The sequence below is a fragment of the Varanus komodoensis genome, unplaced genomic scaffold (genome assembly GCF_004798865.1).
Source record: "Varanus komodoensis strain SLA01 unplaced genomic scaffold, ASM479886v1 scaffold8, whole genome shotgun sequence".
NCBI classification, from domain to species: domain Eukaryota; kingdom Metazoa; phylum Chordata; class Lepidosauria; order Squamata; family Varanidae; genus Varanus; species Varanus komodoensis.
Genome location: NW_025336481.1, coordinates 29,232,321 through 29,252,288, shown reverse-complemented (window position 1 = coordinate 29,252,288; position 19,968 = coordinate 29,232,321). Strand labels below are relative to the sequence as shown.

Sequence of the window (19,968 nt, the reverse complement as noted above, 5' to 3'; positions counted from 1 at the left end):
CACATTTGCCAGCCTTCCTTTTGAATCACAAATTGATGTTTTTCTGAGCAATGTACATCTTTCTTTAGGAATTATACTTTATCTGCAAAGAGTTGAAACTTTAGAATAAATATTTCACTAATTATAATTTATTTGTTTGCTGCTTTTGTTGCTAAAGTTATTGACAGATATTTTGGAAAACAATTTTAAAGGATAATAATTTTCACATGACTTCATGGCAAAAAGAAAAAATATCTAAAAATCTATAATAATACACATACAATCTGTCAGGAAAGTGAAACAGATGTCTTTAAAGAGTGGGTCATGGGCCAAAACATTATTAAAGATTTGTTTTCCCTAGCAAAGATTCCTGATTCTGCAAAGGTTGTGTATGGATAACTGAAAATCTTGAATTCATGCATTACAGTGGCTACAATCTTAAGCACCAGCGCTTAAATTTAAGTTTCACTGAAACAAAAATGGGTTACTTCTACTTGTCATCATGTGTTTGCATACGGAGTTTTCTGAATTCCAAACTGCACTCTTTTCAAAAGAGCAGGCAACTATGACTCGTAAAATTAAAACAGTTTTAAAAAATTACCTTTGGGGAGGATTTAATTTGTATACAGCTTAAAATCTTACTTGTACTTTTTGAAAGAGCACAATTTATCCTTGTTTTCAAAACGGAATTCCAGTACAGGGCTGTCCTTTGACCTCAAGCTATAGAAAAGGGTACAAGGAGAGAGACAGATTGACTCTACTTATTTTTATCTAACAGGATCTGTCTGTGAATTACCTCTTTTGAAAAGAACTCCAAGGTGAGTCTGAATTTCTCACTTGCAGGTCCAGAAACAGGACATGATTCCAACAACCACTAAAAAGTTCTCAAGAAATTACATTTTATCTGTCTTTTCACATTATCAGCAATTATTTTTGGAGCATTAACATCAAAAAAGCATTTTTGCAATGAAAGATGCCCATTTCAATAATTTCAAAAGTGCAGACAGAACATACCTTCATGTCACTTTGAAAAAAATGGGGTTTGTTATACTGTGGTTGAGAAGGGAGAAAATATCCTGCATTTTCAAGATTTAACTAAGCTGGCAATATTTAAGTGTAATATATAGTATTTTAGTTTTACAGATATACATACACATGCTTTTCTTGTTTTATCATATATCATACACATTTCTTGAGTATAGTAAAATGGGCTGGACTAGTAAATACTTTGTTTCCACTAGTTAATTAGGACTGTTTGATTAGGAAAGAATATGAAGAGTCTGATACAAATAATTTAGTGAGAAATCCTATGCAGGTTTAGAAAGAAAAAAAAAGAATGTTGGGAAAAAAATCTATATTTCCCAGCGTTCACCAGCCAGCTATACTGCCTGAAGAATGCTGGAAGTCGTAAGGTTTATTTCTGTCTAAACATACAAAGGATTACTTCAAGAAAGCAGTTGAATTTAGTACAAAACTTGAAAGACATCCATGGTGTCCTCTAGTTTTGGTATCCCTGTGAGGCTGTTGCTATAGTAGGTGCTATAGTTACGCAGTGGTAACTAAAGTATATTTAACACTCAAATGCTGCTGAGGAAGTATAAAACCTTTTGGTGATCTAGTAGTAAACTGCAGAAGATAAAACTGGTAAGATATAATTCTAATACTCTTATCAGAATAACAGTCATAAAAAATAAGTTTCCCAATCCCCATGCTTTCTGGGAGTTATAGGATTTTACATGTCCAAATATGCATGGGATTGTACCTTAGAATTAATGCATATTTTGGAAAATATAGCCATGCAAAAGCACTTGTGCATGTCACCATTCTCTGCTTTGCATTAATGAAAGTGACTAATATTTTGATACCATGTAAACTCGATGTTCATTTCACAAAACTAAAGTTAGGTGGATCCCAGTTAGACCGTGTAAGTCCCAGCGTGCCTAAGATGGACGGCGTCCTATCAGAGCAAGGCCAGTCCACCTGTGGTTAAAATGCCCACACTGGATAGTGGCCACATGGGGTGACAGAGCGGGAAGAGTGAGGAATTACACCCTTCCCATACCAAACCCAGGCTGGAGGGTCCACCATCATCTCCAGTGGATCCTGGAGGGAGTCTTGCCAGCCATTATCCCACTGCAGCTGCAGCGAGGAGGTGGCCAGTGAGCTTGTTCAGAGTGGGTGCTGGCCCTCTGTTGTTATGTGGCTACAGAGTTCTCATGAGATCTTGGCACATGACCAAGCCTCATGATATCTCAGCTATGCACTGAGCTCTTGCAAGAGCTAGGAGCCATGGCATCAAAACTAGCTGCAGCACAACCCTCCCCGATGGTGCCACAAGCCCAGCCCAGAGATCCTTCATGCCGTACAAGAAAGGAGCTGGGTTCGCTGGGCTGAGACTGGTGGCAGCAGGAAGGGAGGGGACATCCCACTGGAATTGCACTAGTTCTCCTGTGTTAGGCAGCAGGAGAGCTCACTGTAGGCTTGTCTCAAAGTGTCCCCAGCTGAACCAATTCCACTCTGTGCAGCGACTTTTCCTCATTGGAAGTCTTCAAGCAGACTCCAGACAGCCATTTGTTAGGAATGCTCTAGTTTTGTTGATGATTTCTTGCATCAATGGGGGTATGGAGACTAGATGGCCTGCAAGACCCCCTCCAACTCTATGACTCAATGGCCAGCTTATTATTATAAAACAGCTTTTATAGTTAGGAACTTCAGCCTGAATTTATGTATATTCAACCATCTGGGCTACATAATAGTTCCTGTAGGGACTCTTCTTTAGAGGTGAAAAGATTAAATTTACTTCCTTTTCCAAACACCCAATGCTAATTAGTTTCTTTTGAGATGATGCAGCCATAGATTCAACTGTTATGTTCCGAAGAACTGCAGGATGAAAAGCTAATTTGCATTTATGAATTATCTAATATGCTAATTTTCCCCATGCAGTTCAGGCTATGCATACAGAAGCCTTCTGTGGGGTTCTGGCCCCCAAGTTGATATGGCTGTCAAAGTTTAACATATGTTAGAATTCCTGTTATTTAGAACCATTGTCTTGATCCTGTTCTCAGTAAATAAACTGAGGAGAGGAACTTAAACATCTGAAAACTGCAAATCACTTTTTGTTTCCACAGATTAAAATATATCCAAGTAGGAGTATCTCTTTACACTTAGGATGTGCTCTAAAGGGTGTCCACAAGAAAAAAAAAATGTGGTGTCTCTTGTATTTTGCCAAAGGAGAAAGTGAAAAAGGGAACAAATGTGAATGTTAACTTAAAAAAAAAAAGAAAAAAGTTAATGCAAGAAAGGTGTCTTTGATAAAGTGAGAGAAATCAGAGAGAAACACCTCTCTCATGGGAGCTTGCTTATTCAGGTTGCTTCGAGACCTTTGATTATACAAGATACTTTTTGTTTTCTTCCAGGAATGAATTTAATGCAATTCGTCAGAAAAGAGATCTCTTAGCAGCTGAGGTAGGTTATACCTCAAAAGGAAAAAAAGAAAATAACCCCATACTGACACTCATCTTCCTACAAGGGGAGTTTGCTGCTCCTACAATGAGGTCTTTGTAAAGCAGAATGGAAATGGTAATAGCAAGGCAGGCATGAGGAGGAGCTTATCCTTACCTGTTTTCCTGCAATTTTCAAAATGCAAACTTACATTCAGCCTTTCATTCATTCTTTGCAAAACGCTTCTTGAATTAATCATCCCCACAAGCCAAGTGACGCACATCAAACAAAAAAGGGGGCCTTTCTCTGTTACCTCCTTTGTCAGAGCAAACAAAAAGACTTGAAATTTCGTTGGTGCTTGGCAATCTGGCAACAGGAGATGAGCTGGGGTTTATTTTGGTGTATGGGGGTTGCTTTTCAAATGGTGCTGTTATTGTGACAGCTTCTGCTCAGTTCTACAATAGGTTCCCAGGACAAGTTGGTACTTGTGAAAACTGTTCTCCCTGCTTCAGTGCCTCCCTTCATTTGAGACAGATCAACATCAATCAAGCTTCTGATATCAGTTGAATCACTTCCATACTAAGAACTGGGGTGGAAAACTGGTCTTCTTCAGACTCTACATCAGGCCCCCTAGGAAGATGTTCTGATTGCTCATGCCAGTTCTGTTTGCTTTCCGATTTGCTTTAGGGATCTCACTGGATTGACTGCTGCAGGGCCTCCATTTTTTTAAAGCCACTGTCTGAACTACTGTGAAGCTTCCATTCTTGCTCCAAGTCACTGGTTTTGCTTTTCTGAAGCTGCCATTTGCTATTTCAGCATTTTCATTTGGACTTGGAATGTTTCTGCGGCTCTTTCAAGCACCTGCCTAACTGAAAGGGGAAGGGATGTTTCACCTTCTAGACTCCTATTGCCTCCCACAGTTGAAACATTGAAGAGAGATGCATGACTATTTCTTAAGCTTTGGCTTCCACTGAGGATGTTCTATCTCATTAACAAGCAGTTTCCTGCAGAGCCACATTCCCTGGCCCAAGGTTTGAGCAGGAGCTCAGCCTCTTCAGGCTTGGCTTCTGTAGAAAAGGAAAACGGTCCATTGAAGGTGCAACCATGAACTATTTTAACTTGGACTATTTTGTCAACACGCACGGGGTGCACTAATTTGGCTCAGTCAATGATGGCACTGTTGTCCATGGGGGACAAGTCCATGGGGGACCTGTCGCTCTCATTTCCCTCAGGGTCCCAAAGGCAGTGTCTGATTTCCTCATCTTACTCTCATAAGTCAGTTTCAAACACAGTTTGAAATTGAAATTAAATTAAAAATGTCACATGGCCAGAATCTTGACTACTAAGCTGTGGCTTGGTCTTGAACCATCACCACCTGTCTGGAGCCCTCTCTGATCTATGCCCTGTGGTCTGGCCCTAGTGGCACCACTGATCTTTCCAAAGAAGGATTTCCACCAATTCATGTAGGCCATGTCTGCAAATCTATATGTACATATCAACTGCATCATGGGTGTCACGTAAGCTGAGTGTACCTTCTTCTCCATCAGACAAAAGATTATCAGGTGGTTGAACAATCTAACCCCTAAGACTTTATGCTAGCTGGGGAATGCTGGGAGCTGTAGCAATTTTGTCTGTTTGAATATGCATAGGATGGTCCCCCTTAATCTTCTTTTGTACAGTTATCAGAAACACTGCATTGACCCCAGCTTAGAAGACCTACTGAAATCAATAAAGCCTAATTTAGCCATAATGTAATTTTAGATTCATTGATTTCAGTGGATATACTCTAAGCATGACTAAGTCTGAGTCCAGTTTTGATTTGATTTGTACTATCAAGTGCTTTTAACAGCACAAATGATTTGCCTTTCTCTTTCTCACAGACTGCTGCAATATCTTCTGGAGCTCCCATTCATGAGGCATTTTCTCAGGCTCAAAACTCATCACGAGGTCAGTATTATATTTTGCTGCCTTTTAAGAAAGACATTAGAGAAATGCACTATATTTCTGCAGAGAATTTCAGTAATAATTCTATATGGCTTTGCAACAATTCCATGTTGTTGTTGTTGTTAGTTGCGAAGTCATGTCCAACCCATCGCGACCCCATGGGCAACATTCCTCCAGGCCTTCCTGTCCTCCACCATCTCCCAGAGTCCACTCAAGCTTACAGCAACTGCTTCAGTGACTCCATCCAGCCACCTCATCCTATGCTGTCCCATTCTTCTTTTGCTGTCAATTGTTCCCAGCATTAGGCTCTTCTCCAGGGAGTCCTTCCTTCTCATTGGGTGGCCAAAGTATTTGAGTTTCATCTTCAGGATCTGGCCTTCTAAAGAGCAGTCAGGGTTGATCTCCTCTAGGACTGACTGGTTTGATCTCCTTGCAGTCCAAGGGACTTGCTGGAGTCTTCTCCAGCACACAATTCAAAGGCCTCAATTCTTCGGCACTCAACCTTCCTTATGGTCCAACTTTCACAGTCATACATTGCAACTGGGAAAACCATAGCCTTGACTATACACACTTTTGTTGGCAGGGTGATGTCTCTGCTTTTTAGTATGCTGTCTAGATTTGCCATAGCTTTCCTCCCAAGGAGCAAGCATCTTTTAATTTCTTGGTTGCAGTCCCCGTCTGCGGTGATCTTGGAGCCCAGGAAAATAAAATCTCTTACTACCTCCATTTCTTCCCCATCTATTTCCCAGGAAGTGATAGGACTGGATGTCATGATCTTAGTTTTCTTAATGTTGAGTTTCAAGCCAACTTTTGCGCTCTCCTCCTTCACCCGCATCAAGAGGTTCTTTAGTTCCTTTTCACTTTCTGTCTTTATTTATTTATTTATTTATTTATTTATTAAAACATTTAGAGTGGTATCATCTGCATATCTGAGGTTGTTGATATTTCTCTTAATTCCAACTGGTGATTCATCTAGCCCCACCTTTCTCATGATGTGTTCTGTATATAAGTTAAATAGGTAGGGCGACAGTATACAGCCTTGCCAAACTCCTTTCTCAATTTTGAACCAATCAGTGGTTCTGTGTGCAGTTCTCACTTTACTTCTTGACTCACACATAGGTTTCTCAAGAGACAAATAAGATGGTCTGGTACTCCCATCTCTTTAAGTACTTGCCACAATTTGTTGTGATCCACACAATGAAAGGCTTTAGCATAGTCAATGAAGCAGAAGTAGATGTTTTTCTGGAATCCCTAGCTTTCTCCATGATCCAGCGTATTTTGGCCATTTGATCTCTAGTTCCTCTCCCTTTTTGAAATCCTGCCTGTACTCGGTCAACATACTGCTGGAGCCTAGCTTGTAGGATTTCTTTACAGCCTTTACCAAGAGGGCTGAAGACAACCCACTAAAATCTCAGGCTAAGAGGAGAGCATCCAGAAAACTTAACAATTCCATATGTTTAACGTTGACAGCTAATGTAAGGTAGACCCACCCAGATGAATACAAACCAATGATCAGGCACTGAAGATAATCAAATGGTGGACAAACTTTCTGTTTTTGTGGTCCTAGGCAAGCTGTGTGAGCTTCATGTATTGGGTGACCAGTATTACGAGAAAGAGAAGACTGATTGGGGTATGCTTGGAGCTGTAGGATATTTTTGTTTAAACAGGCATAGGATTATGGCCTTTGGGTGTTAATAAAGCTCCGATGCTAATATCTGGCTGGTTTTGCTGTGTAGATTCTTGCCCTCAGGATTGTCTTAATGGAGCAGTTTGCACAGAGGCAGGAGTGTGTGACTGTGAGACATTTCAGGCCCAGGGAGACCGATGCCAAACTGGTGAGTAACATGTAAGAGGTTAAGGAGATGAATGTCATATAAAGGTTAAACCCAGTTTGTTGAATGAGTACTACATATAATGCCTTGACAAATTGTTTCTAGCAGGTTTATTGGAAATATATTGAAAAAAGTCCCTTAATGGGATACTATTTTAACAATTGATGTTTATCCTCTCACCTTAAGATGATATATCTCCAAACATGGTCTCCCACACACCCAAGGATCCTTTGAAAAATTGGAGGATTAATGATGTCTTCATTTAAACTGTTTTTCTTTATTGATAATCAGACTGGAGGACATGTGCAATGTTCAGTTATATTAATTATACTGACAACAACCACTCACTAAACACTGTTCCTTGTGCATGATATCTAGTGTCAGTTCTTCAGATGTCTTCTGGAGATGGAGGCATAACTCATTTGACCACATGATTTGGGGCTTGTAAAGCTTGTTAGCTGTACTGGCTCACACCAACCCAAGAACTGCAGTATTCCTTACTCTTTTGGTGCTTGCTCATCATGCCTGTTGCCACTCAGTTACCATACCTTCCTACCTGGACATAGGAAATGCCAAAACTAAGGAATTCTGGGACTTGCATTGTCTGAGGGGCCATGTCACATGCAGGCACAGACATTTCTCTGTCTCCCAAGCAACAGAATTTTCTGTAAAATGCTTTCACTCTGTGTCCTGAAAGAGGGCCTGAGCCAGAAGCTCATTTTTTCAGAACAGTTCTTATTTGTTTGTTTGTTTGGTTTTTTTAAAAAAATAACATTCATTTTCATTGCACAATTTGGATACCTTAAACAGAGAACTTTATTTGCATAAGCATCGTTGACCATGATCCTCTATCCTCAATGTTTGGACTCTTATGTGGGATTGGGACAAAGACATAACATGAGGAACTGCACTTTGCTATGTGATAGTCAGCATTCTATATTTTGCTGTAATTATGCTTATGAGAAACTTGGTTTACAGAAATAAGATGGCTCTTTTAAACCTAGCTATTTCGAATCGTTCCTTGAGGCAAACTATTGGTCTGTAAAACCATTGCTACATTGATTCCTGCTGTATCTTTACAAATAGCCACAAAAATTGTGGTGGTAGTCTGAAAATGGCTGGGTCTGTGTGGTGAACAACTTAATATGAATACATTGTGCATAAAACAGGTTTTCCATATGGCTGCATTGAAATTAGCTACTATAACTGCACTAATCAGGTGCAAATTTGTGACTTTACTGCAAGCATCATGCAGTCAGGTTTAATTTCTTTCTCTTGAAGAATTCTGAACTTAGGAAGCATGGTGTGCTGTTTCTCCTCTCTACTGTACAGTGATGGGAGGAATTATTCCTGTGAAATTTCTTTTTATTCTTTAGCTTCTGTTCTGTCTAGAATCTGTGTTCTTAAGCTGCAAACTGAAGACACAGTTTATATGCAAGTAAATGTTCTTAATCTTGGAGCTTTCCTTGATACTTTATTTATAATAACTCTTCCAGGGACAAGCTGAACAATTGCTTGCCTTTTTGGGAGCGGGAGCTATTCCAAGGAAAACGTCAAAGGCTATGCAAATGGTTTCCTACCTTAGATGTGAATTAATTCTTTTATTTTCTTTATGGGTGATCCATATTTTCTGACTTGATCTCTTGGATCACCCTTATTTAAAATTTGAATTTCTAATCCATCATTGTGAAAAAGGGATGTGAATATATTTGAAATGAGTTATGTTGCATTTGCCATGTTGTCTTGTTACTACACTGGCAAAACAATACTTTACTTTCTCTAGTTCCAAATACTGGCAAAGACAGAGATGGAATTTGCAAATCATGGGGGCAGCATCACTTTGAAACATTTGATGGTATCTACTATTACTTCCCGGGAAATTGCTCTTACATTTTTGTGAAAGACTGCAGTGAACTGGAGCCTCAATACACTGTGTGGGTAAGCCTGGGAATCTGCATCAAGAGGGAAGTGAAAGAAGCATGGAAAAGATGTGTACACTTTCCTCCCATTTCCTGTGATAGACTGCTCTCTATCTAGATACTCTGCGCTGACCTCACCCAAACTGGTGTAGATATATAGGATAGAGAGAGAAAGCGTGTATGTTCCTGTGTTTGTTCACATTTCTCCTTGTGAGTTCAGACACGCATAATTGACTGGCCAATTAAAAATTAACTGTTCAGACCAGAAACCTCACACCTAATTATAATGACAGAAAAACTAAGAGAGAAAGTTAGGCTGACTTTGGGTTAAGCCAATATTCCAGCCTGTGGACAATAATACCATGGAAGGTGCTTGCTTTTTTGCTTCTCCTGTTGCCTCAAAAAATGTAGCTATCATCAATAAAGGAAATAAATTCTTACTGGCACAATTTATGGGTGCAATGTCAGTGATCTCCACTTGGGTTCTACCATGTTGATATAAAGTGGGGGGGGGAAGGGGAGTAGCTGAAAGTGTCCCTTGGGTGGGGGAGCTTCCCCCCTCTTGCAGCCCACGCTTTTTGTTCTTAACTGCCATACCCCAGGTGCTTTTCTTTCATGGGGGCTTTTTCTGGTTTTGGGGAATGAAGCGGGGCGGGGGGGACTCCAGCTGGATTTCAGCAGTTTTGTATAAAAAGCAATAGAGGATTCTGCTTCCTCCTTCTATTCCGATATGTATCTACAATTTATAAATATGGATTCCAAAGGACTGTAATGTTAAATAGAATATCCAAACAGTCATAGCAAAATGAGAAGTGCATGAAATATCCACTGAAAAATGCAAAAGAAAATGAGGTTTTGAAATAAGAGAAGCCACTGATCTCTAGTTACTGCTTATGTTTCTGCTTGGACTACCGTTCAAATGCTTCCTGCATTGCTGGCGTAGTGTTATGTTTAATCATGTTATTCTTGCACACATAACAGTATGTCCAATATAAGCCACTTGTTATTGTTTGTGGTTGTTACAGCAGTTCTTAGGGCTGTATTTAAGTTTGAGTTTAAATAATAGTTTTAAGAGTAAATTTAGGCTGGCAGCCACTTTATCCTTATGGGCCAGGAACTGTGGAGAAAGAAAGAAGCAGGGATGCATCAGATCTTTTATGCTCTATTGTCTGTTTGGACAATATCCTAGTGCAAAATGTGTTGCATGCACTTGCACTGTGATGTGCTTGGCACATAACATATTTCTTCGAACACAGTATATTGTAAACAAACGAACTGACTTGTTACTTGTGTGTACCTATTTCTTTTCCTTAAAGATAAACAACAGCCGACAGTGTGCTGGTTCGGTGTACTCTTGCTTGAGGTCAATCAGCTTGTTCTTTTCAAATCAGGAGGAAATACATATATTGGGGCATGAAGTAAGAAAAGGCAGAATCAGGTAAAGATTATACAAGTACTCATTTTTTCTATATTAGCAGAAAAAAAGTATTAAGACCAAAATTATCCTATGCTTTCCCCTAACTCAGCTCTATTCCAGATACTGTGTGATAAGTGTTTGAAGTAGGAAATATAGAGTTAAGAATGATTTGGAGTATGAAAATAATTGTTTCATTTATGTGAATATAAGAAGCAACATCTAAAGTAACATTAGTATTTGCATTATGGGAACAGAAAAGCATTTATTAAGATGAAGAATTTCAACAGGAACATTTTGATTATTCCTTGTGTGATATAAATCAAGAAGTAATTCTATGTTTGCTTTTATTTATAGCAAGGCTGCATTTTTTGCAAAAGCAAAGATTTCTTTCTGATCAAATGGATAAAAAGAAAGCATGATTTACAGATGACTTGGCTGTTTTGCTGTTTCAGGTTGGCATTGCCACAAACAATTGGAAATATTTTCATCGAGAGATTAGCAGATTATATTTTGGTGAAAACTACCTTTGGCTTTTCCCTGGCTTGGGATGGAAACTCTGGGATTTATATTAAACTGACAGAAGAACACAAGGGAAAAACATGTGGTCTGTGTGGAAATTATAACAATGACACATCAGATGATTTCCTAATACAAAACAGTAAGCAAAATAGCTCAAATATGTAACTACTAAAGACAGGATGGTATTTGGATCCTGTTTACTTACATTGAGCAGGAAGTATTGTAAAGTTATTGAATTTGTTTCTCTGAATTTCTTTGGGAAATAATATTAATGCTTAGATGAAAAAGCTGCTCCTTCATCTATAAATTCATTTGTAATCTGTTACTCTAAGGCAACTCATTATAGACTATGGGAAAAGGTGGCCCTTGAGATATTTTGGGATTGCTGTTCCCATGAGCCTTAGTCAGCATAGCCAATGTTCAGGGATAATGGAAGGTGTAGTTGAAGAACATCTGGTTGCCTTCTCCTGTCTTAGATCAACATTTCTTTTTTCACAGGTTATAGACCACATTCTGATAGGCTATCAGTGTCCTAAATAAACTAATAAACAAAAGACAAGTTAGTTTTTTGTTCATTACCAATTCCCTTCAAATGTTGTAGGCAGCAGTTACATGTATTTAAATACAATACTGCTTCATACATAGGTTAGATGGGTGGTTGCATTGTGGTCCAATTATGTTATAAGTACCTTGTTGCTTGATAATGGGAATTCAGGTCAAGGGTAGTTCAGGTGATGTATACACTAAATGAATCTTCTTAAGTAGGCACCACAGAGCCACAGTTGAAAAATAAAGCGCTTCTTATCTGAGTAAGTGAATAAATACTTCACTACTATGTATACATGCTGACAATACGCTGGTAATATGTTACTTGTTCTTGTGGACAATTATGTTTTTCAAAGAAGACTATACGGAAGACATTGCTAAATTTGCAAACAGTTGGTCTTTGCAAACTCCAGAGGATGCAACTTGTGTAGCTACTGCCTCTGATTTTCCTAGCCCCTGCAATGTTGACACAGAATCTTATGAGGTAAGTGGTTAGTTTGTATGATGGCTTCTAGCAATTTTTTTTGAGCTTTGATTTTGAAAATCCTGAATGGACAGAACTGTGTGTAAGAATGCCATCCTGTTCTTTCCACCCTTTCATTAGCTTCCTAATAACATTATCTTAGGGCTTCTGGGGAGTGTCTTTTATACCATGGAATGGGGAATGAAAGTAGGAAGGAGAAATTACCCCCACCCCAAATTGGGCAGAAATACCTTGCAAAGCATCATATACTATTCAAGAAGTTTGCTTGATCCAGAAGATAAGCTTTTAAAACCAGAAGAGCCATGTTGAATTAGACCAAGCCCTGTTTTGTCCACTGGCCAACCAGGGGTCCAATTGCAAGTTTGCAAGCAGTACTTAGGTCTAGTTGCACTCTCCTACCCATATGCCATAATGATTGATAGCCATTAATCTCCCCATGAACTTGGCCAAGCCCTTTTAAAGCCATCTAAATTGGTGTCCACCACTATATCTTGTGGAACACATTTCCACAGATTATACACTACTGAAGATGTATCTCCTTTCATCTGTCCTGATCTTCCTCCAATTAGTTTTATGAGATGTCCCTGAGTTCTAGTATTATGAGGTAGGGGAAAAGTTACCTATCCATTTTCTCATAATTATGTATAACTTTATACACCTCTAAACATGCCCCTTCTTAACTCATCTCTTTCTCCCATGTCTTCAAATATTGTCTCCCTCCTCAGAGGAAATTGCTCCAGTCCATGATCCTTTGGGTTTGTCCTCTGCAGGCTGGAGAAGGAGAAGGGAAAGTATTTCATTAAGTTCCCTTCCACTCAGACTTCTCAGGATCCAAATGATGGAGAATGCCTCTTTGTCTACCTAGGATCTTTTTAGATGATAATTTATCTAATTCCATCCCTGCATTTTTTAACAATAGACAGCAAAATAACTACAAGGAAAAACATTTAAGTATAGTACCATGATATCTATATAGGTGTATGATTTTATCCAGTTATCACAGAACAGATTATATTTATTTAGATTCTAAATTATAACATTGCACATAGGGCTACAGCAGGATAAACTCTCATGTGGGAGAAGACATGGATGCTGGTGAATAAGTTGGACCAAGGTTAATTCAGCAGTCCGCGGCCAAATAACACCTGAAATATTTTTTCAGGAATGTAATGAAGCTAAAATGGCAGAAGTTTAGACATGTTCACTTGCTAATATAGAGTACATTGCCAATTCAAACTACAATTTGATTTCCCTTTTTCTGTCTTAGAAATGAGACCTCTTATTTTTCCAGTTAAATGTTTTTGAGGAGCAACAGTATTTGAAATGCAGTTACAATAGAAGAGGTTATAGTGAAAACATTTTAAAGAGTTTTAAAGTTATGCCTGTTTAATTAAGAGCATGTATGTTAATAATCAACTGTATGCTTTTCTGTGCAGAATATCTACTCCAAGTGCCAAATACTCTTAGAATTTCCTTTTCTAAGCTGCCACCAAAGCGTAGATCCTTATCCCTATATTTCAAGCTGTATGAATGACCTTTGTAGGTAAGCTGAATATAAGCATTATTACCTTTTGCCTTGCAAGGATATTATATACTCCACTGTTTTTCTTCACAGTATAAATGACTTTCTTAATAAAGTGGTACCATTCAAAATGTCACTCTAGTAAAGTCAGTGGTAATCAGAGGTGAGTGAATTTTCCTCAACTCCTGTCACATAAGCCTGAGAATCAGCTGAGCTTATTTACCACCAAATAATCCATAGTGACATTTATTACCAATGTAATTGAAATCCACAAAATCTTCCTGGGGTCAGTTTTAAAACAGCCTCTAACACAGCAATGGCAAAGCATCTTTCTTGCATTGCTGGCCAACTGATTTGAAGGGCTTCCTGTGGGAATGCTGGGATGGGTAATAAAAGCCCATCTGCCATGGGGGACCCTTGGATTAAATGCGTCACCCACTTGTGGATTGAGTTTTTGCCCCAGTATTCTTGTGGGCAGGTCTTAAACCCAGTTCACTAGCAAAGCATTGAAGACAGCACTGGGACCGCTTTGAAGAACAGATCTTGAGAAAATTCAGACTGGAGGGCAAGATCCTTCGGCTTCTTACCTCTCAGGTCCAGAAGATTACTTTGAGAAATCCTATCTCACCTGGATTTTTAGTCACAGGCTTCTAAAAATTCACCTCAGCTTTGGGGTGAGCATTACAGAGTCCCTAAAGTTAATTTCTGGATCTGAATCCAATAATGTCGATTGGCATTTCTACCTGCAATGGCACTAGTATTGAGAATTTGTAGCAAGTAAGGTTTGTAATAATCTTGAAAACTTCGAGGGATGTTTCCTGGATTTCATTAATTTGGGATTGTGTTATTTGTGAAGGAAAATTCTTGCAGTATGGTTTAGTGAAGCAGCTTGTAGAGATATCATTCATGAGTTCCAAGTCACTTACTCTTTTGAGACATTTAATATTAATTAAATATTGGGTGTGGTGATGGTAAGAAAAGACCATGTTGGAGCATGACATCATGAGAGCCAGTGTGGTATGGAGGACTGGGACTCAGGACTCAGGAGATCTGGGCTGTAGTCCTTGCTCAGGTATGGAGCCAGCTGGGTGACTCTGGGGCAGCAACAAATTCTAAACCCAACCTATCTCACAGGATTATTGTTGTGGGGATAAGATTGAGCAGCAGGAGGAGAATTATGTAAGCCACTTTGAATTCATTGGGGAGAAAGCAGGATATGCATCAAATAAATAAGGAATTTCAAAAAGTCAGCATGCATACCATGTGATATACCATACTGGGTGCTAAAGCTAGAACTTCTGTCAATTGATAGCAAGCTTTATTTTAATGTGATCATTCTTGGCTTGGATCTTAATTTCTTTTCTGTGAACAAAACAGAGCTCTGTTCATGGACCAGGGTTTTCTACTGATGCCCTCTCCTGCACACCCTAAAAATCAGCTTTCTAGGATTAGGAGACCATCTGAAACAAAATAACATGGTACAGAGGGCTTCAGCAGAAACAGGCAAGCACTGAAAAAGGATCCAAGCTAACATAAGGGTGTTTTATTACAGGTATTTTTATGGGGGGGGGGGTAAACTTTCAGATCCAGAACTCATTATTAAATAACCACAGATTTACTCTGGGGTACATTTTTCTCTATTTTATATTTCTGCCTTTGACTTTCTGATTCTGCCGCTCTTCTTCTCTTGGAGTCTAGACTGCTGCTGATGTGTGAATGTCCTGCAGCAGCCACTAAATTTCCTGCTCTCAACAATGCCTGACATTCCTTATTTGCGCCTCTCTTCCTTTCTGACATTCAGCTACAAGCAAAACAGAAGAAAAGAAAACAGTCACAGCAGTATTTGTGCAACATACCTTAGGCTAGATCACAACCCACTGGTGGGGTCATGAATTCCTAGAGGATGCCACTTTTGACAACTACAGAGCAATTCTTCTTCTTTGAGGACCACTTTTCTTGCATGGCCGTCCTTCAATATTATCAAATGTTCCTACCCTAAAACCACTTCATTCAAGAGTACTTGAAAGAATTCCAAATTAAACTTAGCTGCTGCATTTATTTTCGTGACTGCGAGCCTGTGAAACTATGTACACACACAAGAGAAAAACGCATACACAGTGGAAATGTTCTCTGTAATTTCCCACCATAGATGCCAAACCACCAAACAGACAAGCTGCTTCTAAGTTTAAAAGTTCACATTTAAACTTAGAAGTGAAAAGTGAAATTACCTTGGGTACTTTTGCAGAAACCCTCTACTTCTTTAGAATTTTCCTGCATTTTCATTGTGGTCCCATGATCACACTTTACTACTACAAAACTCTAAACAAGGATTTAATTTGTAATCAAATACAACTGCATTCTGGAGTCTGTCTTTCAACAGGCAATGATGAAAGAATCAATGCAAGGCTCTATTTTACTATTTCAGAGAGGATGATGATGAAACTTACTGTCGGGCAGTGACAGAGTATTCTAGATCATGTTCACATGCAGGCCATCCGATACAAGATTGGAGGGATGACTTTCCAGCCTGTAGTAAGTTTAGCTAATGGATTTCTTTTAATGCTGTCTGATCACTGGTCAGTGACAGTGTTCCAATTGTATTAAAAGTGCTTGTTTGACCATTCTATTGTCAAGGACTAATGTTTGATTACCACTAAAACATTTCTATTATGGTACCCAATGGTTTGCTTCAGCTGGCCCATTGCAGCCATTAAGGTGTGCACAAGAAGGACCAGTGACCTTCAAATGTTTTGGATTGGCTAGAAAATCTCAGTTTAACAACATGACTCAAGATCATGTCAAAGAAGACATACAACTTCTATTGAATGTATTTTTTTTTTAAAAAAAGACTATTAAGTATTTACATACCATCCTTCATTTTAGGATGGTTGACATGGCATGGGATTATGAATCTTTTCTTGGGTCATGATCTTAAATCCTATAAGTGTGCATTTAGCTTCTTCAGAGTCCTCTTACTGTGAGTAAATCTATGACAGCCATACCATTAAACTGGTTGTTAAAAGTTTGGTCTTGAAACAAATGTTAAGTCTTGTATAGTAGTAATTATTTACATTTTTGTTTACCTATCTTGTATTAAAAGGTTAATAAATGATTGTGTGTATTTTGCTTCATTAAACAAATGAAATGAGCAGGAACATGATACTGTCTTATTTAACTTGTTATGTTTTAGCTGATAAGTGTGACGATAGTTTTATTCGCCGGGATTGTATCAGCTGTTGTCCACCAACCTGCACCTTTGAGAAAGATTGTCTTGGCAGTAACCTGCACTGCTTAGATGGATGCTACTGCCCAGATGGTAAGCATGCCACATCTATTCATGTTATTTTAATATTATCTCACTACTCTGAAAACATGAGAAGTGTCTTTAAGTGGATTCCCTACCCATTTGCTCTGGGTCCTCAGAAATTTCTGTATTATTTCCTTGTGGCTTTAACAGAGGTGCCTCCGCATATCTGCACATAACTGATAGAAACCTCAAGAGACTACATTTTACAGTCTTCGACCACTTGGGAAGGATCACCAACTAGATCAATGATGGAAATAGATATATAAAGAAAGTGCAATTTTAATGTATGGATCTCTTAATAATAGAACTATTTTGTGTTCTGTCCAAAGTAATTCCCAATTTTAGGCCACAGTCTAGCAGATAAGTGGTGCCGATATAAAATTATGGTTTCTTAACCATGGTTAATGGAAAGGGAGTGAGCTGAAGGACTGCTCATTCCATCCCATCATTAGTACAGATTTCCAGTGCTCATTTTGTCACAAGGCTAAACACTGATTAAAGGGTATTTCAGTATTGCTGTTAGCCAGAGCTTGAGAATAATTCTACTGAATTTGTCAAGCACAGATAAGGTTGTTATCAAAACTCCCCCTTTCCTTATGAAGTCTGTTTTAACTTTCCATTGAAATAAACCTTGCTATATAATGAATAATTAGTAAGAACCTTTTTTTCTATAGATTGCAATCTCATTAATGTTATTTTTACACCCTAGGCCTTATATTGGACAATGGCACTTGTATTTCTGTATCTGATTGCCCTTGTATTTATCATGGGACAGCTTTCCCTGTAGGCTCAAAAATTGAACAAGAATGTAGTAACTGGTAGGTGACGTTTGTTCTATCAGGCTACACCTTGTGTCCAACTAACTGCCTGTCATTGCTTTCATTAAAACATTTACTTGGTATGTTGCTATTGGGAAAGGGTCTATTTTTTGTCATTGCCCTTACATAGTAAACAACAGCTAACACGTTTTCTATTTTATAATTTCTTTAGTATTTGTGTTGGTGGCATTTGGAATTGTACTGAACATGACTGTCCAGGTAATTGTTTTTCTTTAAAAGGTGTGTCTGTATGTGTATCTGTATGTGCATAAATATCAGCTGAATCCTAAAAATGGCCAAACTAGAAAGCCAATTTTACTAAGCATCTGATCAGACACTAGGAAAGCATGGGTTCCACCCCCCCCCCCAGCCACACACACAACATATTCAAATGTTACAGCTTCCCATGTTTTTTATGCTCATTCCGATCAGTTAGCAAGATTTAAACAATGATCAGCTTTGGATATTCTTATCTCAGTTTAATTCACAAATCTATAGATGCTTCATTTCTCCCTTTGCATGAGCTGCAATTGCATGAGAACAGGGTTAATTAACCACAGGTTCCCATTTTGTTTGAATGTGGAAGCTATAGTTCCCAGCTTCAGACCAAACCAGGATCTTAAGTTATTATTATCATTATTTTATTTCTATATGGCCCAATGGCTAAAGCAATAAACTCTGGGCAGCTTATAAAATATAGTACAATAAAAAATCAATCCTAAACAGTGGTTAAAGAATTTGTTAAGTCTCACCTAGTAACCATAGTTTCTTAGCTTGGATAAAGTGGGAAATAATGGTTAATTGGGGATACCTGGTTTAGTGGTAGCTTATGCAATGGGAGGAGTAAACAGTCAGCACAAGCAGAATGATTGTTTGTATCTCAGCTTGTTAAGATGATGTAGGATTGACCAAAGTAGACTATCATCCTGGGGAGCTACCAAATCGGAATCCTCTCCGTCCTCTCAGACACGGGGCACAGAAGATGTTCTGAGCTGATCTTTCTAGTTATAATCTATACACACTTGAGGTGCATCCACAGGTCGAAGAGGCATTCAACATTTTTCCTACCCCCTGTATTGTAAGGTACTTTTGAAGATAACCTGAATCTCAAAACGTGCTTATAATGGGTCATAGATCAGATATTGTTAGTTCAGGGGCAATACATAGAAAGCAGGATTGGAACTCATGTTGCTGCCCTTGAGTTACTTTGTGTTTGTTCTTAGTGCTTCTTGTATTAGTCATTTAAATGTCTGCACTATTTTTTTATTTTTGCTTCCAGCTGAATGTTCAATTGTTGGCAATTCCCATTTCACAACTTTTGATGGTCGCCATTATAGATTTCTTGGGATTTGTCAGTACATTCTGGTGAAAGGTACTGGGAAAGACAAATTCACAATCACTTTACAGAAAGCTCCCTGTGGCCAGGTAAGGTCATACTTCAATTAAAATTCCATGGTGATAAATACATAACTACAGGTTTTATGAAGTTAGAGCCAATAAAATTATTCAAAAGATTAGCATTAATAAATCATCACTTTTTTCCCTCTTAATATTGAGTTATCTACCTGATTATAACGTGGGTTTTATTTCAGCTGTAAGGATTGCCTTTTGTAAAACCAATTGCGTCTTTTACTGAGATTAAGTCTACAGAGCTTTCATTCATGCATGATTACACAAGCATCTACATATTTGGTTACAGTTTGAGCAGGTGTCTTAGACAGATAAATACTCTTGGTGACAGGACTGAACTGGTTTGATATACTGCCAGCCAGATAAGGGGCATTTTGAGGCTGACTGAGATATTTATTTGATATTTTATAATCTCTCTCATTTCTTGGAACGGTAAATCTGAGAGCTCACAGAATAATAAAATATTAATGATAAGGTATTTTGGCCGGAGACTAGTTAAATTCTGAAAATGCTATGATTAACTCCTTCTTCTTCCACATGAAACTGTAGTTTGATTTTTGGAAAATACTAATGATTTAGGACTTAGTTAATAGAATGAATAAAGTTATTCCATTCCAAGAGCAAAAGGAAATGCCCTTAATCTATATTGAAATGCATTGTACTTGCAGTGTATTTCTTGTTACTGGTATGATACAGCCCACTCAATTATCTCTGGTACTAATATAGTGGCTAAACAGGGGTTCAAATCAGCACCTAACCATGGCATTCACTGTCTGATTGGTACATGATACAGCAAACTTAAGGGCTGAATATAGACTGTTGTTGAAATG

General features: G+C 38.4%; 1 protein-coding gene across 1 annotated transcript in view; it reads left to right on the top strand.

Annotated features, from left to right (window-relative positions):
• OTOGL (otogelin like) overlaps positions 1 to 19,968 on the top strand; it is a 96,946-nt gene that overhangs the window by 750 nt on the left and 76,228 nt on the right. Inside the window, exons 2-15 of the mRNA XM_044455199.1 lie at positions 758 to 797; positions 3,396 to 3,444; positions 5,301 to 5,367; positions 7,101 to 7,199; positions 8,980 to 9,134; positions 10,432 to 10,553; positions 10,985 to 11,190; positions 11,954 to 12,081; positions 13,518 to 13,624; positions 16,029 to 16,135; positions 16,794 to 16,919; positions 17,620 to 17,728; positions 17,901 to 17,947; positions 19,008 to 19,153. Of these exons, the coding sequence (XP_044311134.1) occupies positions 758 to 797; positions 3,396 to 3,444; positions 5,301 to 5,367; positions 7,101 to 7,199; positions 8,980 to 9,134; positions 10,432 to 10,553; positions 10,985 to 11,190; positions 11,954 to 12,081; positions 13,518 to 13,624; positions 16,029 to 16,135; positions 16,794 to 16,919; positions 17,620 to 17,728; positions 17,901 to 17,947; positions 19,008 to 19,153 (1,508 nt within the window). The remainder of the gene's footprint in view (positions 1 to 757; positions 798 to 3,395; positions 3,445 to 5,300; positions 5,368 to 7,100; positions 7,200 to 8,979; positions 9,135 to 10,431; positions 10,554 to 10,984; positions 11,191 to 11,953; positions 12,082 to 13,517; positions 13,625 to 16,028; positions 16,136 to 16,793; positions 16,920 to 17,619; positions 17,729 to 17,900; positions 17,948 to 19,007; positions 19,154 to 19,968) is intronic.